Source organism: Sebastes umbrosus, chromosome 11, assembly GCF_015220745.1.
Source record: "Sebastes umbrosus isolate fSebUmb1 chromosome 11, fSebUmb1.pri, whole genome shotgun sequence".
NCBI classification, from domain to species: Eukaryota; Metazoa; Chordata; class Actinopteri; order Perciformes; family Sebastidae; genus Sebastes; species Sebastes umbrosus.
Window position 1 is genome coordinate 1,615,279 of NC_051279.1, and position 27,305 is coordinate 1,642,583.

General features: G+C 42.1%; 1 protein-coding gene across 7 annotated transcripts in view; it reads right to left on the reverse strand.

Moving 5' to 3' along the window:
- The window catches only part of adgrb1a (adhesion G protein-coupled receptor B1a), a 160,896-nt gene that overhangs the window by 109,895 nt on the left and 23,696 nt on the right, over positions 1 to 27,305 (reverse strand). For 6 of the 7 annotated variants that reach the window (XM_037784266.1, XM_037784263.1, XM_037784265.1 and 3 more), the window contains exon 2: positions 6,924 to 7,857. In XM_037784266.1, coding sequence (XP_037640194.1) covers positions 6,924 to 7,662 — 739 coding nt within the window. In that variant the 5' untranslated portion in view covers positions 7,663 to 7,857. Of the gene's footprint in view, positions 1 to 6,923; positions 7,858 to 27,305 lie in introns of those variants that run through there. The other variant, XM_037784261.1, reaches the window with a different exon arrangement.

Genomic DNA, 27,305 nt, shown 5'->3' on the forward strand with positions numbered 1-27,305 from the left:
GTAGCGGCTCAGTTTTAAAGCGAGAGTTAAGATCCTGGTATCATATGAAACTAGAAGAATCTAAGGAATCCATAGGAAACCAACCATTTCATACGAGTTGTCACGAAGGAGGCTAAATAACGCTCCAAACTTTTGCTAAACTGTGGCGAGGAAAAACTGTCATGTCCATGTTCAAAGGGGTCCCTTGACCTCTGACCTCCAGATCAGTGAATGGGTTCTATGGGTACCCACGAGTCTCCCCTTTACAGACATGCCCACTTTATGATAATCACATGCAGTTTGGGGCAAGTCATAGTCAAGTCAGCACACTGACACACTGACAGTACCTGATTTCCAATAATAAATATATACATACATTTGCATAAAGCAGGATATTTGTCCACTCCCATGTTGATAAGAGTATTAAATACTTCAAACACAAATCTCCCTTTAACGTACATTTTGAACAGATAAAGACTGTGTGATTCATTTGCAATTAAAGTGAAATAACTATGGACAATGTACAGTATATACAGTATATATATATAAACACAAACACACATACTAGTTGTTATCTGTGCTTCTTGCCTGGACCTGACACACACACTCCCCGTGACAGAGACCTTTACAACACACACACACACACACACACGGCGACTAGTCATAGCTTGTTGACAGCTGCGTCACAAATATCGCCGCACTCAAATATCAGCCAGGAAAATCATGATTTGAGAAAACTGGAAAGCAACAAAAAGAAATGTCTAAGAAAAGCAAAAGAGGAAAAGAATATTCAGTGCCTCGTGTAAGGATATATTCCCCAGGGTCCAACACGATGATAGAAAAATAAATATCTACACTGTGTTGGTGAGTTGGCAGTTCTTGTCAAAGAAAGACTAGACAAGATCATCTTTGTTTTTTTCAAGCACCAGTGACTACAGCAAACTGTGAAAAGCAAAACAGACAAACGGCAGAGACAGTTCCCTCCAACCCTCCGTTTTCTGTATCCACTTCTCCCCGATCCTCTCCCAGCCGACACATTCTCACTACCGACTCGTCAAATACCACCGCTTGGTCAGTGCCCCTCGGCATCGGGGGACTGATGCACGAGGTTCCCCTTTTGGACGGACCGGGGACGACGTGTCGATATACACTTGATACATGCATAGTGTCCTTTTTAAAATAAACTCCCATTTTCACAGGAAGTTAGGTTTAGGCAACACAACCACTTAGTTAGGGGTTAGGAAACGGTCGTGGTTGACGTTAACTTCACTGACTAAAGACTCACGTGACTGACGATACCGACGAGTCACGTGACTAAAGACTGACGTGACAAAATAAGTCAACGTCACATTTAGTTTCACACGGGACACGAACAGCGGTCCCCTGGTTGAAAGTCTGGTGTTTGTTTGACTCATCCAGCACCCTTCAAACCCTAAACGGACTCTCACGCTATTAACTAGAGACGTTCATAATTAACCGGTTAACCGACATTAAGCTTTTTAACTGATTAACGCTATCGGTTAAAACGGTTAAAAGAAATTTTAATAATTAACTCAAAAGCTGAGCAGCTCGTCTCTTTAAGGAGAAAAGCTGGTCCACCTTAAGAGGCGGAGCCGGAGTTGTAGGATACAGGAAGTCGGCTCCGGTCTCTCCAGCTCGCTTCAGCGGAGCGGAGGAGTTGTAGTTTCGTAGCATTTATTCACCGACAAATAAACTGTCCACACACTGCTACACCTACGTTCACAGCTAGAACACCACCAACAACCTCACACTCACCGCCAACACACACACACGGTCTGTCGGAAACTCGCTAAAGTTACACAGATTACGTGTGGCGGCGGCGAGCACGAAGCCTCCGGCAATGCTAGAGCTGCTAACGTAGCACAAATACACACACTGTTTGTTGGCCACTCGCTAAAGTTCCGCCGGGCAGACACACAGCATCGTAGCTGCTAAGTTAACGCTCCCGGACAGTGAACTGGGGACTCAGTTGTCTGTTGTGCTCCATACACTGCAGCTGGCGAGAGGCACAAATCTATAATAATCGGTAAACGAGAGTCGGTTATCGGTTAATAAATGTTTTAAAATGAGCATCCCTAACTGTTATCTATGAAAATAAAAATCTTAATCCGAATAATCCAATTCCGAATTTTGCCTTGGGCACCAAAAGGGCTAGGGGCCGGCCCTGTATCTGCATTCAACCAACCTGCTCTAACGTGATTGGTCTATACTACTGAACTTGGACTACAAACAGATACCAGAACACTTCCAATGCCAACGTTTTGTCTCGTTGCCTACAGATCCTGCATATGAATGAAGAATCTGTTTATAAGTGTTCTACATCCTCCTTCACATAATACAGCTCATTTTGAGGTTTTCAATTGTCCCATAGCAACATGTAAAGAACGTGCAGAACATGTGCAGAACATGTGCAGAACATGTAAAGAACATGTAAATTCCACCCAGAGAAGCCCCGTTCTGCACAGCTGCTTTCAAAACTGGACCTTTTGTCGTTGCAGTGTGACGCTGCTAACAATGAGCCTTCTCTCCGTGTCTCGGTGCAGGGTGCTCTTAAGGCTGTGACACCATGTCCTTGCTTGGTTATTTCTCAAGCTTTATTACATATTTCACACTTGAAAATGACTGCAAAGCCAGAGTGCGTGATGTGCAATCCTGTGGCATTGTGGGTAAGTTGTATCTGTCCTCCTTCACCTTCAGGTCACTTTTGTTGGTCATTTCTGGCTCTTTTCTCAAAGCTATCGCGAACGTGTCTCTTTTGTTCAGATTGAGTCATGTGCTCTCTCATCTCCTCACATCTCTCTCGTCCAGCCTTTAATCACTCACTGCCTCCCCTGCTGTCCACTGAGGGCTAACAAATGAATCCCTTCCTGCTCCGTGCCACACCACATTTCGTGACATAAAATCACAGCCATCCACACACATGCACAAAGTACACATGGGAGGTCTACCAAAAATGGATTTCCAGGGACAATATCTCTGGACCGGAGCTACCGTCGGCCAATATTTTGTCCCAAAACCTTTAACGTTGACCATTTGAATGTCAGAACATTCCAAAAATAGCCCTGAAATCTCCAGTCCTCTCAACTTAAAGGTTAAAGATTTCTCACTGCGTCCACACACAGTGAGCCATGGACTCCTACTCAGAAGTAATTACCATATTATTTATATCTGTTTTATAGGACGTTTCTTTGAAGTTGCAAATCTTTTGTGATGAAATTCATTTTATAGGATATTTGCTTTTTATGTCCCCAAGAAATTCCTGCTATTCAGGGACTCTTAAATGAAACCAGAGTGATATCGATAAAACCAGCAACAAAACACCTGATGTATCCTTCCATCCTTTAAATTTGATCAAAAAGGTCACATTAGAAATCAATATAGGTTAAGCATGTCCTATTGATCCTCCTACTGACACAGTAAAACAGATAATCAAGCTGTACCAAATCTGTTATACCGTACCAGAGGTTGACCACACTCATTGAGCATCATCTGATGTTGTATTATTAACAGAAGGAGGACGCACCGATCTAAAGCTCGATATATTAATCTAACCCAGGGGTCAGCAACCTGCGGCTCTTTAGCTCCTCTCCAGTGGCTCCCCGTGGATATTTTAAAAATGAGTGGAAATGAATAACTGTTTTTTTGTTTACATTTCAATTTTTTATCATTGTTGTAGGTCTATGGTACGAGGGTACGAAATACATAATATTACGAGAAAAAAGGCATAATATTATGAGAATAAAGTCATAATATTAGTAAATATATGTATAGTACTATAGTAGTAGTAATTTTACGTGTTTATTCTCGTAATATTACGACTTTTTTTCTCGTAAAGTTATGACTTTATTCTCGTAATATGACACAGGCGACAGCTAAAAGCACAATATCACTCTATATTTCAGCTGCTTGGCAGTAATGTTAGCTGACCAGACAAAGGTCTCTCCATGAATCAATGCTGATCCTAGTGTTGGCTTTTCCTGCCTCAGCCTCCCGACCGCGGCCGGAGGGAACGGGGGAGACGCCGGAGTTTTGGTCGGAGACGATAACGTTTCTCTCTGCAGAGCCCCGTCACTTCACAAGACACGGGAAACCTCTGTTGGTCTGGAGGAGCTGCAGCAGTTATTTCTGCACAAACGTCCACTGAACATTCACTAGATATTCTCAGAGCTAAACTAACTCTTCTGCAGTGTGGAGTGAGCAGCATGCACGTGAGAGGTGGAGCGAGAGAGCGAGAACGAGCGCGGTGTGAGAGTGACGGCAGGCAGAGGAGCAGAGACTCCGGTCCTGGAGACCAAAGCTACGGTCTCCCCCGCGTCCTCCGACCGCGGCCAACACTGTTTAACAGACGGGCTTCACTAGATACAACCAAGAGGTTTTGGTGCTTCACTGGAGTTTGTGTTGGAGTCTGAGTCTGAACAGCGGAGACACACGCGAGCACGCATGGGATACCGATCCGGAATAATTTATACGTGTAAGAAGTTTCAAAAACAGTCCGTTTAAAATAAGTACCCTAAGTAAACTATAAAACTCGTACGGAAACAGCAACGGACATATCACAGATGCCAACAAAAAACACGTGACAAACGTCACGTGACAAACTCGTCTGACAAAGTCTGGTGTTTGTTGGATGGTTGGTATGGTTAAGGTTAGAGAAATACTGCTGTTACGGGTGATACCAAGACAATGTTAATTGCAGGTCTGTGGCGGGATGCAAACTTTTCTAGAAGAAAGTCAGATGTAAAACACATCCATCCAACACCCCCACTTCAACACTCTTAACCATCCACCTCAAGGACACAATACGTCCTGCAGTGGCACTAGAGGTAGACTTTCATGCGTGGATCGTCCAATATGGACATAGAGCTTGGCACACTGGGCTGAGAAATTGGCTAAAATGATGTCAGGCAGAATAAAATAAAGTGGCAATTCACTCTGATTATCTATCTACCTCTGAGGGGCACCGGAGAAAAGCTTTCATATTCTGCACTCAGTGGTTGTAATATAAAGAATCTAACTTTTCTCTGCCCTCTCAGTGATGAAGAAAACTGCATAGTGTTCCCTTTTCTAAATTATAAGTCATAGCTCCCACACCAGTTAAAGTCCATGTCCAGCCCCCGTCAGCTGGACATGAGCAGAGTTCGAGTCCTGACAGAAGGTCTCACCCCTCCATCTGCTGCTGGGCGGGGTCCCTCGGTCCCTCTGCAGAGAGACAGACTGTAATCTATGAACTCCTCAGTTACTGAAGGTGCTGAGACCAAACAGGTCCAGCTGCGTATCGCCTGACCCAAGCAACTACTATCTATCCTCATCAAGCCCTGTCCACCTGAGACAACTCCCCTCTCAGACACACACACACACACATACTCCCTCTGTCTCTATTGTCTTTCCTTCATTCATCACTCCCAACTATCGCCCCTCTATTCCTCTCATCACTGCACAGCGAGGCCATAACTGCCCGGCTCCCCGACCTATTTCCACACAGAATCCATTACGTCTCCCCGTCCTCTTTTTATCTTCGTCCACCAATTCAATCCACCCAGTCACCCATCCAGCCAAATATTCACTGACTGCTTGCCTCTTCCATTTGAGCTCATCACAGGGCTGCATCGTTCACTCTGAACCCAGGATTATCATCTAAGAGACGCTCCGCCCGTGTGGGTTGAGGCACACCGAGGGAGAAGAAAAAGCTATAACACGTCCTTCTCTTTCTATCTCGACACAAGCCAACAGTGGATGGTATATTTATTTTTTTATTTTTCACACCTTAAGGCACAAACAGCCCACACCCCGCTGTTGAGCTCCATAAGCGGGATTACATAAGTGCCATAACTAGCAGAGAGGAGGCTGGGGCGGCGAGGGGATATTTAGCCGCTCTGGAGACTGGAGGAGGATAAGGCAGGAGATACCCACCGCAGCATCTTCTCTGCTTGGTTGGCTTCCCACGACTGGCTCAGTATCAGCCCACTATCAGCCTGGGGAGGGAAAGATGGGGAGGCAGCGATGGTGGCTCAGAAGAAGAAGAGGAGGAGGAGGAGGAGGAGAAGGAGGACTGAGAGAGTAAGACCACAGGCTGATTAGGGGAAGCAACTGAGAGACGGAGAGGAAGGAGGGAGAGTTAGATGGTGGAAAGGTTAGGGGGAGAAAAGGGAGCCGAGAAATGTTCCATCCCTCTGGCCATAGTCCTGACGAAGCCAGGATAGAGATGTCAGGCCACATCCTGTCTGCCGAGGAGAGGGGAGGGGAGCCGGGATCAAGCAGCAGACAATTAGACCTCCAGCCACAGGCCCTTATTCCATCGCATTTCTGCCTCTCTCCTTCTATCTCCCTCTTTTGTCTCTCTTTACATCACCCCCCCCTCCTCCCCCTCCTGTTCTGAGCATCCCCAGAGCTATCCAATATCAGCACTCGATTCTCCTCTATTTCCACAAGCTTCCCGGAGGCCGATCGAGTGTCCCTCCCTGGACTGCGGAGGGACGGGAGACGGTGCCGACCTTCGCAAGGTCACAGAGCTCGCTTCCATCAGATGAAACCCTAAACCTTCCATTTGACTCTTCCACTCCTCTACTTCAGCCAAATCACTCCACTTGCTTTCGAGCCAATGTCACACAATTATCCTCACTTTTCACAAATCATACACATTTTCACCGGCTTGATTGCTACTGAAGATGCCATTTCTCTGTCATTTTGCTGAGAGCATGCTAAACTCTGAGGCTGACCTTCCGAGGTCAGACAAAAAAAAATCATTTTTTTTCCAAATCTGTTGAAACGAGGCTCATCTTTCCCTTCTTGTTTTACAGAGAAGCAGAGATAATCGTTAATCTCGTGCTTCTGGAATCTGTGTAGTTTATATATGATGTAATCCCCTTAGCATTTTACAAGTCAACTTGTTTTAGTTAAATGACTGTTAAAGCTTTCCTACTCACCATTTAGCTCTGAATTCTTTCCACTCTCTTTCACGCTGGGTAAACAGTTTTCCAGGTAAACTCCATTGTGATAACAGCTATCCCCCTCGCTGAGCTGCGGTGGCGGCTCCCAGCACAAACATGGAGTCTGCATGATGCCACAGGGCCTGTTGGACGTGCTGGAGGCCAGACAGTCCTCCAGCCACTGGCACAGCATCTGGCAGGCCGCCATGCTGGGGTTGCGCTTTCCCACCACCAGGTACTCTGTTTTGAAATCCCCGTCGCCGTCCGTGATGGCCTTTCCCGCCCGAGGAAGTCCCTTCCTCATTTGGAGGAACTGCTTCCCGGCCTCCAGGAAGGCCACCGGGGCGGAGGTATCGCACAGCCTCAACACCTCGTCAAAGCTCTCCATGCCCAGGTAGGTGCGCGTGGTCTCCAGGAAGGACTCGTACTGGAAGGTGCGGAGCTGCGACGGCACGCAGTCCTCGGTAGGTTTGGTGACCTTGATGAAGATGGTGTAGCGCCGTGGATCGGGGTTCTGCAGGGTCCAGGAACAAGGCATGGCGGGGAACGCTGACGACGACAGGAAGAAGCCAAAAAAGCGGCTCTGGACTAAGGTGGAGCAGGAGTCAGACTCTGGGCCGGAGGGGGCTGCGTGGCAACAACCCTCCATCAGCAGCAGAGGGGCAAAATATAGGAGGAGCACTGGGAGGCAAGGCCACCGGGACGGGCCAGGAACCCCACAGACAACGCTTGTCATGGTTTGCAGATGAAGGGAAGGATCATAGGTTGATGGCTGGTTTCTGGCTCCGGAGGAATCAACCTCCAGCTGTGAAGGGCGAAGGAGGAAGAGAAGGAGGAGCAGGGGGAAGAGGAGGAGGGGGAGGAAGGTTGCTCTCAAAGATCCAGCGATCGGCCCATGGCTGCATCAGTCGACCCCGAGATTCACAAGAACCTGTGAAATGGAAGAAGACAAGATATGAATTACACTCGGTATCTCATCAGATAACGGAACGGCATTACACTGATTCTATTTATCTCTGTGACGAGAAATCAATCCATCAGCTGTTATTGTTTGCTCTGTAAACTGAGAGCGACTGCAGCGACTCGGGCTCTGGAGAACAACGACACGTTGAATAGAAGCAGATGGAGGGAGGGAGCCGGCGCTTTAGTCGACTTTTTCTTTATTGCGCAACTTTAGATTGGTCTTTTCCTGAGAGACAACTGTTTTCCTCACATGTCTGCTCCCATATTTCATCCGCCAGCTCATTAATTTGTCCAATTATAAGACTATTAATTACAAAAAAGGCAACACCTGCAGCCATTCATTACTCCACTTTATCAGGGATGAGGCACAGACAGCAATGCCGTGATCAATAGTCCTCTTTGTTTTTGCTTATTAATGCCAAAACAATTAGCCGGTGTTTTGCCTTTAAATACACATTCATAAGAGGATAGCAGTATCTGTCTCTTTTTGGCCCATTTCTTCTATTCCGTGTCTCTATGCAGGGCTGCTCACCCTTGACTAGCTTTGCTGTTTAAGCTGTTATAATCAATGTTTCTTTATTGAAAAGCTACGACGTGGAAAATAGTTTTAGGGTGGTAAACAATGTCATTCAAATTAGGGATCGACCGATATGTTTTTTTCAAGGGCCGATACCGATAAAGATTATTAGTAATCAAGGACACTAATAACCGATATTTTGAACCGATATACATTTGCAGTAAAAATTTAAATCTTGGTGTCAAAAATGGGAATAACATAAAACTTCATTGAAATGCATTAAAGGTCCCATATTGTAAAAAGTGAGATTTTCATGTCTTTTATATTATAAAGCAGCTTTAAGTGATATATAAATACTGTGAAAGTATCAAAACACTCAATCCATGGAGAAATACACACAGCCCGTATTCAGAAATTGTGCGTTTGAAACAAGCTGTTAGGATTTCTGTCCATTTGTGATGTCACAAATATACAATATTTAGACCATTTCACAGTTTTAAACATAAAACATTCTAAATGCGTCCCAGTTTATTTCCTGTTGCAGTGTATGTGAATGACATCAGCTGACATGATGTAAACATGGACCTAAGCTGTTGCCTAGCAACGCAATTCCGTTGCAATTCCGTTGAAATGAGCTAAAACGGAGCGTTTCAGACAGACGGTGAATACAGGTATATTCAAGCAGACAGTATGAGGAAAATATAGGGTTTTTCCTAACATTAAAGCATGTAAACATGTTCTAGTAGAAACCCAAAATACAAGCATGAAACTGAAAATCAGCATAAAATGGGATCTCTAAAGTATATGTTTAATTAAAAGAGAACTTTTCAACATTATCTTAAAACAAAAAGTGCAGGGAGCTCCCAGCTTCTTATAAAGTTAACTGAACATTTTAAGAATCAAATAAACAATATCTCTCTGAAGTTTTATAAAGTGTAAAAATAAATAAAACTAGCAAAACTTAAATTTGTGCTGAAGTTTGAGTCTCCATTCAGCAACAGCAGCAGACTGTGGTGCAGAAAGCAGAGTTGCTCAGCCTGCTCTCTCCTTCTGTTCCTCCCATAAACTAGAATACTTCATGACCAATGATTACCACAGCTGGATATGTCCAATAGCAATAGAAGTGACTATTCAACTCTATGCAGTGCCTGTATGGATTAACACAGGCCTTATATGCAGTTCCATTACATCCATTACACTGGGCCTCTCTAACAGCAAGAGGTGATGCTTTCTATTTATTCATAAAGCTCTTAACTAGCCATCATATATCACATTACATATTACTTATATTATAACACAACTGAACTAATAGGTTAATTTAAAACCATGTTAAACAACTACTCTTTAATATAACAGATTTTAACTGTGGTCTGATTTTGTCTGTTTGTTTTCTTGTTAATTATTTCTTGTGTGTATTTATTCAGTTTTAATTATACTCTGGACATAATAAAAAATGAGGGCATGTCCTCAATGATTCCTCGAGATTGAAATAAAGGTTAAATGAATGAATTACGTCTAAAGTCGCTAACAACAATATCCAGCACGTCTCTACCAGAACCAGAGTCAGAGCTGCTTCAGGACAGACTCAGTAACGTTAGTTAGTAACGTTAGTCCTGGTTGAGACTGAGAGGACAGACTCAGTCACATTAGTCCTGGTTGAGACTGAGAGGACGGACTCAGTCACATTAGTCCTGGTTGAGACTGAGAGGACAGACTCAGTCACATTAGTCCTGGTTGAGACTGAGAGGACAGACTCAGTCACATTAGTCCTGGTTGAGACTGAGAGGACGGACTCAGTCACATTAGTCCTGGTTGAGACTGAGAGGACGGACTCAGTCACATTAGTCCTGGTTGAGACTGAGAGGACAGACTCAGTCACATTAGTCCTGGTTGAGACTGAGAGGACGGACTCAGTCACATTAGTCCTGGTTGAGACTGAGAGGACCAGCCGATCAATTGTTGTGCTAGTCAGCTGGCTAAATTATGGATCCACAAATTAACTTATTGACGTTCGCTATCGCATTCAAGCTCTACGACTCTCAACATCAGCTCACTTTGTTCATGTAAAGATTCATGTAAAAACACAGACTCAAACAGGCGAGTAATGTTACGTTTTCAAATTAGCAGCTAAAATACGTTTCAGTTCCACTGCCACCAACGTTACTCAGAGATATAACTAACGCTACATAAATAAACACTATTATCTCGTTACTGAATATCACTGCAACGAAGGGCATTATTGGGACATGTTTCCGTGGTGTAACTGGTAAACTGGACATGCTCTGTCAGCGTATAAATAGATCATAAGCTTGTGGTGTTTTTGCAACTTCAGCATAGAGGATTGGGATGTTTATTGGAATTTATAATCAATATCTTCCGTCTTACCGAGAGAACACAGCTCCGTCTGTCTGTGTGTTTTTGTCTGCACGTCTGAGGCACGGTAACCCTCAGTGTTGATTGGCTAGATAGTGCTGTGGCCGGGACATTGAGCCGGACTGCACAGTGGAGAGCACTGACAGCAGGCTGACACAGAGAGGACGCTGATCAGAGACAAAGTAGCGCATTTACAAATTAATTTATTTCATCAGTTATCGGTTAAAAAAAATACCGATACCAATAATTGAAAAAATGCCGAATATCGGCCAATAATCGATTTTTCCCTAATTCAAATACACGCTCCTGGTTTGCTCTTGTAGTGACAACTGTAGAGTTTTCAGCTGCTGCTTGATTTGAAATGACTGCTTTTTAGAGACATAGTCGTGCGTTGTTATAGATATTGTATGAAAAACAAAAGGTGCTCAGTTTGCCTGCTGACGATTATCTACAAGGACGTCTGTCTGCAGAATGATCAGTGCAGGTTTGAATGAAAAGGAACAGAATATTATGATAAACTGTAATGCAGCCTTCATTTATACACCACAGCTAATACAAAGGAGTTGGATAATTTGAAAATAAATATTATTTAAAGCTGCATTAATTGCACAATTAATTGATTGTTAATCGCGATCACGATTTTGTCTTCCCACAATTAAATGAACAAGATAGATTGCGATATTGACATTTAAAATGCGTGCTACACTCATAGAAAACTATGACCAACAGCTAGAGATGGTTTTTCAACAGTCTCATATTCAATTTTCATCTTTAAAACATTTGGAACAACTAACTTAATCAGACTCTTGATGCTGCTCAGAGTCATCACAGAGGTTCCATTGAGTTACATTATGTTGCGTTCAAGCTCTACTCAGTACAAATGAGTTGGGCGATGGTAAATTATAACGCTATCATGATGCGTTCAAGTGTAATCTTGTAAAATGTCATTTTTGGCGAGAAACTTGAATTGAACTACAGTTGTTTGAAAGAGACATTTTCACAGCAATTACACTAGCTCTAAGCAGCTTCTAACATAGAATTAGAACTATGCATGCCAAGATTTGTTTTTAATCAAAGCAAATATTGTGTGAAAATGTGAAATGTTGCACAACATGGACCTGAAAGCAGCGCTCTGTTCATTTAAATGTAAAATTATGTGATAAAAATATGTTGCCCCTAATCTATAGATAATCATGATAAATAATCATGATTTCAATATTGATAAAAAAAAATCATGTTGGTCATAATAGTACAGCCCTATATGCTGCATTAATCAATATTTTTTTGTACTGACAATAACTCAAAATGAACGAGGTCTGGAAGAGCTACAAAAACTAACTCTTGGCTGTAGATTCTTACAAATAACAGCCAGGGAACGTGAGCATCTCAATGACATGCAATGTGTTGTAAAATGGCCTAATCAGAATCCAATTAGAGTCTAGCATCCAGTTGTTGAAGAGCTTCTTTAAGCCAGTCCTCCAGGCTGAAACAAGCCCTATAAGATTAGTTCCACCTGGCCACAAATCCAAAAGACAACAAGGCAAATGTGGCAGTAACTTTGACAACAGGCAGCAGCGGATCCCTGTCTGGCTCCTTGATATAGATTTCAGACGGAGAGAACCTGATGCCCCCCTACCCCCTGGTGTGCAGTGTAGCCAAGGACAGCAGCATATAGTGAAGCCTGCCGCTGATCAATCATAATGATCTGTAGGTCTGACAGAGAGAGAGAGTATGTTTCTGTGGAGACAGGATGGAGTTAACGATAATTCGTCACAACCAATAAAGCAGTGTCTAACGGAAACACCTTGTAAAGCAGGCCCCTCAGGGGGAACAGCACTGTATCGTCTCTACAGAATGAAGTTTCCTTCACAAACAAACTTAATTAAGCAAACTTTAATCAAACTGTGCATCTGGCCTCGTCAACAAGAGCCTTTTTTTTCTTCTTTACTGATAACAAGTTCATTCAGGATGCCACTTCACACAACTCAAGAACCTCACATATCTCAATCTGTTAGTTGGTACTTTATAAGTTATACCTATTTAACAATGAATTCCAAAACCTACATTTTTTTCTTATGTTAAAATGTATAATGGTGTTTGATAGGTGTCCTGCCCTTGCAATGCGTTCTCTTTAGCAGAGCTAGACAGTCAGTTAAAGGGACTGTTTATAACTTCTTACACGTATAAATCCTTGCGTGTCGGTGTCCCATGCGCGCTCCCCTGTGTCTACGCTGTTCAGAGTCAGACTCCAACACAAACTACAGTGAAGCACCAAAACCTCTTGGTTGTATCTAGTGAAGCTGTTAAACAGTGTTGGCCGCGGTCGGAGGACGCGGGGGAGACCGTAGCTTTGGTCTCCAGGACCGGAGTCTCTGCTCCTCTGCTCCTCTGCCTGCCTTCACTCACACACCACGCTCGTTCTCACTCTCTCTCCGCTCTCATGTTCATGCGCGCACACTCCACACTGCAGAAGAGTTAGTTTATCTCTGAGAATATCTAGTGAATGTACAGTGGATGTTTGTGCAGAAATAAATGCTGCGGCTCCTCCAGACCAACAGAGGTTTCCCGTGTCTTGTGAAGTGACGGGGCTCACTTTTACTAAAACAATTTACTAAATGAACATCATGCTGTATTGAAGAAGACTTGAAACTAGCGATTGAGACCATAAACTCATGTTTACAATGTTTACTGAGGTTACAATGTTTACTTCTATACAATCAGACTTTTAGCAAACACAGGAGCCGCCCCCTGCTGGCTGTTATAAAGAATGCAAGTTTAAGGCACTTCAGCATTGACTTCACGTTTTAGACCCAAGGGTTGCCCGGTGGTCACAATGCCCACAACCTGTACATTTCTGAGAAATCCAGAAAGCGTATGATTCTGTAGAATACTACACTTTGAATTAAGACTGTGAACTATAATGTTTGCTATTGAATTGATATCTGATAGCAGCTAACCTGCCTCCAGAGCCCAGCCAGCTCTGCAGTCTTCTTTAGGGGGAATGTTTCCTTACAACAACGGAACGCCCCCCTTTGTGAGGCTGAAATAACCCCCGGGTTTAATTCAGAGGGGCTAATTCTCAAAACTCCCGGCTACGGCAAAATCCCTGTATCTAATATCAGTTACGACCAAAAGGCTTTTCTTCAGGTACAATTATTCATCCTGTCTCATTGTATCTCAGTCCGCCTCACGTCTCACCCTGCCTCGTCCTGGCAGCTCTCTAACTTCACCACGTCCCAAGAAGTGTCCAGGGAAAACTACCTAGGCCTCTTTCACCAGACGAGCCTGACAGTAATGAAATGAATAGAGCTTTAACAGAGGATAAAGAGCCGCTCTTTATTGACAACTCTGCCTCATTTATCTCCAGACACGCCACACCCCCTTCTCCTCCTCCTCCTCCTCCCAACCTGCCGAGAGGGAGTCTGATCACCCAACATGCAGCGCTCTATTGGAGCTTTCTGTTCATGTCAAGCCTCCCCTCATTACTAACACTGAGCATTGCCCCCCCACCTCCTTACCTGCAACCCTGTAACACACACGCAGACCCCCCACCGTCCTCTATCGATTTATCGTGTTTCAGATGCTAACAGATGGAGAGCAGCTATTAACACACTTTCATCTACTCTGCAGCAGAGGAGAAGAGGAGAGTAGGAGAATAGGATATGGCAGTGAAAGAAGAGATTTGAGCCAGAGCTGCACATGTCTGCTGTATAGTCTGACCATAGACATAGACGGCTGATAGAACTTGAGGTCAGAGGTCAAAGGACCCCTTATGTATATATAGTTGATATATGTGAAATGCTGTATCCTCACTGTCCTGCAGTATTATAAACTCTAGTAACCTGGTTATGGGTCATCCATACACTGCCTCTCTCCCTCTTTCTCTCCTCAGCTCTCATGACGTAGCTCCGTGTTGTTGACTGCTTCAATATGCAGTATGTAGATGTTCAAGTTTACTTTTCTAAAATCGGGTTTGTGCTCCGTAAAAACAACGTGAAGAGAGCATCCGTACGAGCCAAAGCTTTGTGGTCGTTATCTATAATAATAATAATGATGGTCCAAAATTATGTTTTTTTTAAGTCAAAAACCTTCAAATTTTCTTGGACTTCCAGCGTCTCTGCTTGCTTGCTTTCTTGTATTAAATGTATTCATTGGTTTTTGAAAGTTACATCATATTTCTAATAATCAAAACAGAGCTAAAAGGAGAGTGAATATTGGACTTCCAGTCACCTCATTCATCAAATGGCCAGAAACAGAACTCCAAATGAATGATAATGTTGCTCTGTGTGTGTGCTGGAATAGGTAACTGCTTGGTAAGGTGTTAGACATAACAACATTAGAAGGCCATGTTATGCATGAATGCAGTTTTTTTCGATGCTCTTAGAAGTAATTTTTTTGTCATCAGGCTGACTCTTGATATTAGGATCATACAGGTAGCATTTTGTATACATATATTTGTAATATGGAGCTGCAGCATCCGCTCGGGCACATTCATATTCAGAGGGAGGAAGTTCTTCACTGGGTAGAAATTTTAGTATTCTGTAGCTGTGGAATTATTCATTCCTTTCAGCCTGTGGCTGGAACAGCAAGCAATTAAAAGAACAAAGGTGTTGCATTAGCCAGCAGCCTAGAAGCATGAATCCATGTAAACATGCCCAACAGGCTGGCTCTGTGAGCGAGTCAGAACAATGGCCCAATCACAGAAAAGCAACAGTCCCTCAGACAGAGATGTAGAGGGAGAGAGAGATACAGAGACAAAGAAAGCACTGATGAGAAAATGATAGAGTCGCATGGAGCATCACTTCTCACATCAGCAGCACAGGGATTACAGGCTGATTAGCAGAGTAACACAGGGACCTGCTGCCACACTCTGCCGTACAAACTACAAGGCAAAAAGCCACGGGGCTGCGAGACGCACACGGATTCCCTCTTCTCTGAAGTACAAATTGCGTAAAATTGCTCCTCTGTGTCATCAAATTCTTTCACAGGCAAAAATAACTTGGCAGAGACATCAGTGACAGCGGTTTGAGGTGTTGGGCACTGATCGGGGAGGCTATTCGGTCCATGCATGTGATGCTCAGGTGAGCAATCAGAAACACAAGAGGAGGGTGAGATTACCTGTTTGTTTAATTTCAAACATGTTCCAGTAAATCATTATGGTCTCCACAATGAACACATGACCACTGTTATTATATCCTCTACAAGAGGCACAGACAATGCTAACCTTAGAACATGGCAGGAGATACATAACTAGACTGAAATACTGCAGTGTTACCAGCCTGAGAAAAAAGGACAATTAGAAAAAGGAAAAGGAGGAAGTCAGGTGCCGTCGTAGGATAAAGAGCAACAAAGTCAGCGTAGGGAGGAGGTCGGGGTCGATGGATGGGTCAAACAAACACAGGTATTTCACCCAGGAGACCGCTGTTCATGTCCCGTGTGAAACCAAAAGCTGACTTATTTTAACTTTAAATTAACTCACGTCACATACTTAAGTTACGTAAGATTAATTTACATCACGTAAATATATATATAAGTTACCTTACCTTCCTAACTGAAGTTACGCAACATTACTTATTTTAACCAAAACCATGATCTTTTCCTAAACCAAGTAGTTATGTTGCCTAAACTTAACCAAACTGTGTTTCTGTTCTGTTGTTTAAGCATCTGGTTTGGCAACCTTTACGAATGAGAACTAAAGATTCAGGTAATCATTCATCCCATTGGCTATTAAGGTGCCTAATTCACTGCTTCATTCACTTACTGATAAAAAGCAAAATACTGATCTTGCGCCTTTTGGTAGGATCTGTGCAGGAATATGATGTGCATAAATGTCATAGCCTATTTCTATGAATTAGTACAACAATTCATCATGTGGTTAAGGGCTACAATTCACAGTGAAACATGTTCAAATGTTTGTAGAATTAGACAGTTTTGGAAATATAGCATTTCTACAAAAGAAAACAATGCATACTAATACAAATAGATGCTTTTTGTATAAAATTAAATTGATGTCAAATAAAAGTGTAATAGTTTTTGTTTGCAAATGCATTTCATAAAGATGTTTAAGAACATTCTGCATCTATGCAGAAAACATTGGCAGAGAGAATGAGAAAAAGGTGGTGGTATGGTACGGTATGGTATGATATGGTACGGTACGGTACGGTACGGTACGGTACGGTAGGGTAGGGTAGGGTAGGGTAGGGTACGGTACGGTACGGTACGGTATGCACCAATGGTCCCTGGGTAGAGTTTAACTGGGGATGTTACTGCAGTTATATGGACACCCTGACAAATGCATCCTCATAAAGCTTATAATGCAATTGTATTTTTTTTCTAAACATAAAAAAATGTGTAATATTAATTTCAGAAAACTAGAATGTAGACTGAAATCAAGGGGTCAAATGTATCCCAATGAAAGCTGCACAAATTTATGCAATTTTAGATGCATAAAGTATTATTTTTAAAAATCATCATCATCATCATTTGTGTCAGTGCCCTCAGAGGAATTTTTAAAGCATCGTGGAAGTCACACAAGACCTTTTGAATGCACCGTCTATAGGCCTGAGAGGGGGCTGAAATGTTTGTAGTTTGCTCTTTTATGAAGGACAGTAGAAGTTGTCAACAGATTCTGATGTCAGATCTTACAGCGTTACGGCAATAACAACAACAACAACAATGAAAATGTAAGAATGTGTTCAGTATGTCCAAAACAAGTGCAACATGTTCATTTAAATGAAGCTTCGGAGATATGAGGAGTTGATAACTGACATAGAAGTAGTCATGATAGTGCAGTCATGTATCAACGGTGTGGAGAAACAACACAGGCAGAAGGTGTTTGATACTTAAACTATAGGGCTGCTCCCTCTCAGTCCATTAATCTACTAAATGTTGTTTTGGTGTTAGTCGACTCAGATTTCTTTAGCTGATTAGTATTGTTTATGCTTTTTCATGCTGAATGACTAATTTCAAAGAAACTTCAGAGCACATCTCTGATAAAATCAATATTTAAAGTAGTGCTTTTGTGGGATTCTTTATGGAGAAACTCAGTTTTATTGATCAGTAGATTAAAACAACTAATCGACAAAATCAAGAGTTGGTCGACTAGGAATTTCTTAGGAAGAGGACAGCCCTGAAACTGAAACATAGATGTTATTACGGCTTCCTTCTTTCTTCCCTTTTAAGCCATATTTCTATCACCAAGGAATGTGTCAACAACAAGGCTTGTATTAAATAAAGTAACGCTCATTTATCTGGTTACTCACGGTCAGACGTCCAGCTAGTAGCTCTGTCAATGGATGCATGGATGTCAACGTGCAGCCTATATGTGTGTGTGTGTGTGTGTGTGTTTGATAAACTACACTAAAACAACCAAAACAGGATATGCCGCGGCGACCCAAAGTAAAGAAAAATATCAACTTAGACTCCGTCTTTGTGAAATGAACAATTAACTAAATTAAAGCCCGTTGAAAAACTATTTTGTCTCTTTGCGTCCTGAAGCAGCCCGCGCTGTGCAGAGCTGATACTAATCACCATGACGGCATCAGCTGGTGACAATTTATCAACAATTTAATGCCATGGTTGGCCACATGGGGCACAAATACCAACCACTACTCTATCAACATAATGCACATCTTAAAATAAGGAATTTAACTTCTCCTTTTCTAATATTTGGCTCCTACAGATGTTCTTTGGATTATTCTTTTAGGGTTTGTCAGGTGGGTATAAGAATGCATTACATCATTGGCAGTCCTTGCTCTAAATGTTAGTGTAAATTCTGCATAGCACACTCCTCTTCCTGTCTTCAGTCCACCACCCATTGTCCTCCTCTTCCAAAATACACGAATGGAGTCGTGGACTGACCTGAGCTAGGAGGGGTTAATGGAGAAACAAGCTGCAGGAAAACACGGCAGGCTCCTTTTCTCGACAAACTGCTGCTGTTTCTGTACAGCTGCACCCTGATGGCTGCAGCAACAAAACCTGCGACGTCTTGCAAGGCTCCAAAATTAAACAGATAATCATCTGTCTCTGCTGATGAATGTGTTTACTGTGGTAAATGTCAAAGCCTTTGTAATAAGCAGAGGGAAGACGACACATACACACACACACACACGCACATACACACACAAACTTGCTCGCCATTTTTTTCGGATACAAGTTTCATTACACTTCCCACAGAGCTCGATGGGAAGCCTCCTAGTGGAAGTGGGGAATGTTTAATTGATGAGAACTGACTCAGAATAAAGTAATAAACAGTAATGGATTGTAAAAGAAATGAAGCCATGCACAATTCAAAATGTACATTATCTCTTTCACGCCAAAGAATAAGTTTGCTCTCATGTATATTCTCCTCCTGTCTTCTCTCTGTGGATCCAGAGCCCATAGGCTTTACAGACGAAAATCATACCAGCATCGTGTGGGAGGAATTTACTTTACGGTCCAAAAAATCTGCAATGCAACCTGTGTTGCCTAGCATTAAGGAGGCAATAACCCACCATAAACAACATTCAAATGGCTTCCAACGTGCTTGACGTGCTGTTTCACAGGCCTCTCCACTGTTACAGCAATACAAACTCTGAACGCTGGTAGATTTTACAATGAAAACAATCTAATTTAACAGTAATTGCATTGAACATCCAGCACAGTGCCACAGCAGTTTGTGAAATAGTCACAAAATTTAACGTATTGATTTGCGTACATAGACACAAATTTCACAATTTTTTGGTGATAATCAGCACAAAATCAAATCGTATGTAAATCCACATAATTGTGAACCGGGAAGTATAAAGAGCAGCTGAACGCCGCCGCGTAGCGAGGAGGTCGAGGTGGATGACCGCTGTCCGTGTCCTCTGTAAAACCAGAAGACAAAGTTGATTTACTTGTCAAGTAACTTTCGGAATTAAGTTAATCACTTCCAGAGTTATTTCAACCCGAACCGCGATCTCTTCCTAAAGCTGAGTAGTTTTATTTTTAAAAGAGTGGATTAATGAGGTAAATTCATGTGCTCCCTTGGAAAGGGGATGTTATAAGAGGTAGCCCACAGCTTTTCTATAGGATATAGATCCATGGATCACTTATATTTAATCTTCTTAACCTAACATTTCTATGGTATTTACTTAATTAATAATTATTATTTTCTATGAGCTGTTTTCTTTTTTTCTTTCTCTTTTTTTTCTACATTTATTTTATTAAATTATTTATTTATCTATTTATTTAAGGTTTCTATCTTACTACCATTAATTATATCACTGTGGTACTTTAAAAATGATCTTTATGTTATTTATTCTGTAACTTTACCTCTCGGGGTGGGAGGAAGGCTGGACCTGTCTCTGTGTGGGAGTGGGAAGCGATCTGTATGTGTATATATGTATGTATGTTCATATTAAATGTTAAATGAAAGATGTAATTTTTTTGTCTTATGTCACCGGTGTTATGTTTTGTTATGTTTGTTATGCTATGTTTGGAAAAAAGGAATACAAATGATTTTCCCCAAAAAAAGAGTGGAGCAGAAATTGACATGTGCATCAAAAAAAAAGTCGTGCTGAGCGTATCAAATAGATTACATTTTGTGACTATTTCACGGACTGCCGTGCAACTGTGTTGGAACATCAGCACAAAATACAGGTTAACGATAGACAGTGTTAAAAGCACCTCCGGAGGCTGCCAAGTTTATTATTCCCCATGATATAAAGGTGATGGACTGAATAATAATAATAATAATAATAATAATAATAATAATAATAATAATAATAATAATGATAATAATAATAATAAGGATAATAATAATAATGATAATAATAAAAAAAACTTAAACATATCCTGCAACTCTGCAAATGTTTCCTAAAGAAGGAATTGTAATGAATGGCGCTAGAGACAGTGCGATGGGGTCTGGGACCAAGAATCTGCTCAGCAGATTTCATGGAATCCATTAGGTTGACATCTGGTCCTGATGATTTCTTTTATAGTTGCAGAGAGCTGAAAAATGTTCCAACTCTGGTAAAACGCTGCGCTCATCACTGTCACTTATTACCTGGGACGGGACAAAGACCACAAAGACCAGCCGTCACATCCTACATGTACATGTAGCTATAAGTGCTGGACAACAACAGTGGAGGAGGAATGAATGCACATAGACCGGGGGGTTCGTCCTCTCTCCCTATACGTACTTCAGCCTTCCTTCATCCAGAGCTTCTACTCTTACCTTGCGCTGACATTTTTTTTTTACTTCTGCAAATATTCCGTATCATAGCAACCAGATGCAACCAAAGTGTCTTAGCTGAAAAAAGGCTGCGCCTCATTGCCCTTCTGTGTTCTGTATATAACAATAAACAAGTATTTAATGAGTTTATAATCTGTCATCTTTAAAAAGCAGCAATATACCTAATAATAGCCTAACAATAAAGGTTATTTATTTAGCACAAAATTCAGAATAAATGAAGTAATTTGGGAAAAAAAACAAAAAAACAAAAGGCAATAATACGGCATATCGCGCTGTTGAGCCAATCATTATCACCGCAGGGGAAGTTCCTTCACCATGACAGCCTAAATACATGTCATGGCAATCTGCCCATGAGACTGACATCATATTCTTGTGTCGACCTGATGAAGGCGTAACTCATACGAGGTCACCAAAGGCATTAGGAATCCCTGAATTCCCACAGTTCATTTCATGGCAATCTGATTAGTATGCTGTCATGTTGTCTCACTCCAGACTGAAGTGTTGGACGGACAGATCAACTGACAGACTGACGCTGTCATCCTCATGCCGGGCTGCTAGCGGAGCAGAGAAAATTGCTCTGCTGTTAGTATGTATCAGTCAAACCCACGGCGCGGGGTGCAGACAGCAAACAGACGCCGGCATTGTTTACAGCACTGTAACACTTGAGCCTCTAAAGCACCATGAGTGTAATTGAACATGTCTATTATTAGGTTCACTGTACAGTCTGTGTGTATACTGTAGGAGCTGAGCAGCTCCAGCTGCACACCGCTCCGTCCTTGAGAGTGAAATGGAAACAGCAACACGGAGACACGGAGAGCAATTATTCTATACGCAACAGGCGACAGCTGAGTTAAAGTGGCTCCGGAGTTAAATACAGCCTTAATTGGATTTCACCGAGATGAGAATTTATGATATGTGTAACTTCAGATTACAGTCTTACCACATATGGAGCAAACAGCACAAGAGGTTTCACAAACACATTAATGGGCTGATAATGACAAAATGCATCCTCGGCTTTGTTGGATTCTCACTTCTAACGCTCGTGGCTGCGGTCACAGTGGTGCTCTGCCCGCAGCCTGAAGAAGAAGCAAAGCAAGATGCATCGGGCTCTGTCTGTCTGTGTGTGTGTGTGTGTGTGTGTGTGTGTTATCTCTCCCTCCTAATACTCATATCTCTCAGTAGGGATGTTACTGATGGCAATGTGATGGTCCTTTTTTTTCCACTAGCGCCATAAGTCTCTGTATAATGGCCACTTTGTTCTAAGGCGTAATCGCATTAATATGAAAGGCAATTGCTCTGGATGGCAAATCAAATCAAGTCAGATCACATTCACATGAAAATGAGCTAATCAGAAAAGCTATGTGTTTGCACAAAGGGAAGGGGATTAAAACTGAAAGAGGACATCATATGCGACTGGCTGCTTTCAAATGTCATCTCAGCTCTGTTCCATCCAACTGTAAAACACATTCTACACAAACATTTGGCAGTCTACTAAATGTGAATTCAGCGTGCTTGCATCAGATGGAATAAAGACAGTTTCTGTATCTCCTTTTTCTGACGTTAAAAACATGCATCCACATTTGAAGAAATTTGCACAGCCTGCTCCCACTGTCCATTATATTATATTATAGGTCTGCCACAGTCCGCGATTTACATTTAGCGGCAGATCTCATAGGGATATATAAATCTTAATTAGACATATCTATGATAGATGTTCCATACAACTGTATGGGGATACATACAGGAGGCAGATTAAAGGCAAAACCTGAATAAATGACAAGAGAAACACAGTGAATGTTTCACAGATGTTTCCACACAGGTCACAGGGGTCACTGAACAGTTTGATGAGTATACAAATGATGTGAATCACATGCTGTAGTCCACCCAGTCACTAGATCTCCACCCAACTGATCATCTACGTATAGGAGATTTTAGAGGGATGCGTAAGACTGTTTTCCTTTTTCCTCAGTTTTCTGAAACTGGTCCAGTATTGAGGGAGAGTGCTGTAGACGACAGCTGCTGCAATATGGTGCTATATGGGGCAAGCTGGCACCGTCATTTACATCGACTAAACGTCCATTATAACAATTCTGTTTAAATTAACCACGTTTTTGATACAGTTGCACATTTTTCAGTGGCAATAATTTCATGCATCAAATTGTTGGACATGCTCTTTTAATGGGCAGTCACCTAAAATGATCTATGGGAGCTCTGGAGCTCTGACTGCCTGTTACAACCCCGTCAGTCTGATTTATAATTTCTTTCCACTTCAGCTGAAATCCTTTCTATGCTATTAAAAGGGACTGTTTGTAGGAATCAGAAATGTCTTGTTAACAGCTTCACCTGTGGCCGTTAAGTCAACGAAAGTCAGCGTCCTGTTGCTGGCGCTTGTGCTCGCTCTACATAGAATGAACGAGCATCGCTCAACACAGTGAGGAGACACACGTCAGCTAAAAGCACAATATCACTCTATATTTCAGCTGCTTGGCAGTAATGTTAGCTGACCAGACCAAGGTCTCTCCATGAATCACTGCTGATCCTAGTGTTGGCTTTTCCTGCCTCAGACTCCCGACCGCGGCCAGAAGGAACAGAGGAGACGCCGGAGTTTTGGTCGGAGACGATAACGTTTCTCTCTGCGGAGCCCCGTCACTTCACAAGACACGGGAAACCTCTGTTGGTCTGGAGGAGCTGCAGCAGTTATTTCTGCACAAACGTCCACTGAACATTCACTAGATATTCTCAGAGCTAAACTAACTCTTCTGCAGTGTGGAGTGAGCAGCATGCACGTGAGAGTGGAGCGAAAGAGAGAGAACGAGCGCGGTGTGTGAGTGAAGGCAGGCAGAGGAGCAGAGTACAGCAGAGACTCCGGTCCTGGAGACCAAAGCTACGGTCTCCCCTAACAGACGGGCTTCACTAGATAGAACTTAGCGGTTTTGGTGCTTCACTGTAGTTTGTGTTGGAGTCTGAATCTGAAAAGCATAGCCACATGCGAGCGCACATGGGACACCGACACGCAATGATTTATATGTGTAAGAAGTTACAAACAGTCCCTTTAATACATTTTAGCAACATTTGCTTCTTTTCTATTCAGCTTTTCTATTTCAATTGTAAAGCCATTCAGTTTTACAACCACCTGGTATGTTGTCATATGATCTCTATGAGTCTCTGTCACATCAGTAGAGCAGATTCCTGATCAGCTGCAGGTTAAGTGCTGTCGAGTGGAGAAGCAGCATGCAGATGATTCTCTCCATTACACCGTCATTAACAATGTACGGAGGTAGAATTACATGATGGACCTGTTTATGCCATATTATTAATCACCTCCCAAGGCAAACATACACACAATGACACACACACGCACACATATACAAAGGGCAGCAATGACTCAGTATAATAGCCGTTTGTGAAAACGACCTTAGAGGATGACGTGGTCACACATCATCCACACATGACCTCACAGTCTGATAAAGACTCTCACAGACGCCTCCGTGATCCTGACGACCGCTCAACAACACCCTGACACATTGGTGCTGTGTATGGAACTAATGCCTTTATAAGATTTTGATAATAAGTTCATGATCAGTCTGTTCATTTTATACTGTAATTGTATTTCAGTTATTATGTTGGGCTGAAACTATTTGTTGATTTATCTATTACAAGATTACTAGGTCTCATTCATTCATGAGCGCTTCATATTTTCTTCTTGAAAAGCATTATGAAGCAAACCCTCTGTGTCACATTTTAAGATGATGTAACCATTTACACAACGTGAAATACAGTACAATTATGACCGTTGTATTAATGCGATCATATAAACGGCTTCACCAAACAATTTTTTAAATTGTTGATTGCTGATGAGAGCGAGTTGACAGGATCCGTTGAGGTAAAGTGGGTACATTCATTGACAAAGTGAATCAGGCTTCAGCACTAAATAACCTGTGGGATCCCAAACCAATGGAATCTAATTGTCTATGAAAATAGTCAAGTCAAGATTAAGTTTATTAAGTAAGGGATAAATGTGCAGCGAGCCAGTCACTGTTGTGAAAGAAACCCTGACAGGGCGATGCCGCAACGCGACCTCGATGTGAAGTGGAGCGGTCTCTCATCGCCCCGAAGGGAGTTCTTTCACAATAATTACCCGCTAGCTGTACATTATCCCGCTTATTACTTAAATAATCAATGATTTGACACAAAAACGGTCCGCCAGAGTCCCATATCAGATGTGCGCCCATAGCAACGGTGTGTTATACATAGCAACGGTCTGCTATAAAGAAATAACAGACCGCAGAACGCCGTGATAGAGTATTCAACAACGCCGTGTAATAAAGCCCAATATCATGAAGCGTGCCTCAAAGGGCTGTATATAATAAAAATAGCAATGTGAAACATTAGACACACACAATATATACAATAAAAACACCATAATTAGCATTTTAGGCAGACTGAGTGAGGTTGAAGGCTGATGTGAAAATATGTGTTTTGACTTTACTTTTGAATGAGTCGACAGAGGTAGCTTCTTGGATTTGGGTAGGAAGGCGATTCCAAAGAAGGGGTGCTTGGTAAGAGAAGGCCCTACCACCTACTGATGTCTTGTGTATTTTTGGAATATTCAGGAGACCGGCATTTTCAAATCGTAAAACCCAAGCAGGTATGTGTTTCAGCATCAGCCATGGAAAGAATGGGACGAATCTTGGCAATGCTTCTGTGGAAGTGGAAGTCTTAGTAATAGAGTTGATATGTTCTTCAAAGGAGAGATTGGGATCAAATAGGACACCAAGATTTGTAATACAAAACAAGAGCTTTGTAAAATTGTGGAACCAGTTATTTGTAGAGGGAGATCACAGAATTTACTTCTAAACAGCTTTGGACCAAGAATCAGCATTTCAGGTTTTTTTCAGCATTTAAAAGAAGTTAGTTTGATGACATCCATTATTTGATTTCTGATATGCATTTTTCCAGTTTCACCAGCTGATGACTGGCGTCTGGCTTAATGGAGATGTAAAGTTGAGTATCATCTGCATAGAAATGGGAACGTAGTTTATAACTATTGATTAATGTATGTTAATGTGTATGTCCACTGTGTATAGGACCACGTTAGGTGCCGGGTTTTCTGCTCTGTGATCACCAAAATGAATATGCAGGTTAAGAAAATGACTGAATGAATGAATAATGTTTCAGTTTGATATTTTTTTTTGTAATAAGTGGTCAATATTATGCACTTTAAAGTTTAAAGCAGTGTCATTCCAGAAGCATGGGCCTTCAAAACTCCCGTTCACTGTAAGTCTGTAATGAAGAGCAAAATAAAAAAGCCAGTGAGAGTTTGAGGAAAAAAAACTAATAGTGGAATCCGCAGACTGCATGAGAGTGTGGGATTCACACCGTTACACGTCAAAGCATTCATAGCAGTATGAGCAGACACTCTGGCTAAATTCTTCCTCAGACTATTTGCAGCACTGAAATCAGATTTCACAGGTTGTGTTCCTGGGGGTTTTCGAACGCTCTCGTCTATTTTGGGTCGGGGGGATGAATCATTGTAATTCACTGGTAGACGATGGAGGAAGCTTGTCACACGCCTGTCATCAGCCGGTAAACGGGCTGGGAATCAGGTTTTGTGAATGCACTTACTAGACTTGTAACTACATTAATTTCCTAACCCTTAACTTCCACTACTGCACCACAAATTTAACATCAAAATAATGACTGTAACTATATAATATAACTGCCACAGAGATACTTCCTGGATACTATTTGACTGACTGTATGTACATAGGTTGAGTGTACATACATTTTTACAAGGCAATACAATCCCTACCTTTGTGTGTGAATACAGTGAGGCGTCTGTGTGTGTGAGTGTGCGTGCGTGTGTGTGTGTGTGTGTGAGTGAGTTCAGAGAGGAACAGCTGTAATCTGCTCTGCTCGAGCTCAGCGATAAGGACTGTGAATCCAGGCTATTACTGTAAGACCAAACACAGAAAACCAAACAAACAAGGAGCCCCTGTAGTGGTGCTTTAGAAAAAAAGAGCTCCATTGATCATCAATGATGTGGTGGTGACACTTGTGGTGAACTGACAAAGCCTGCTGCTGAGGTTGAAAGCAGGCTCCTGAAAAACAAACCCCAAAGGAACAAACTTTTTATTGAACTACAACTGAAACTACACGGGCAACATTATGGAAAAAATCAACTGGAAATAAGATAAATATTTAATGTTAAAGGGGACATATGGTGCATGTTTGTATTTTGGGTTTCTACTAGAACATGTTTACATGCTTTAATGTTCAGAAAAACACATCATTTAAGCTGAATATACCT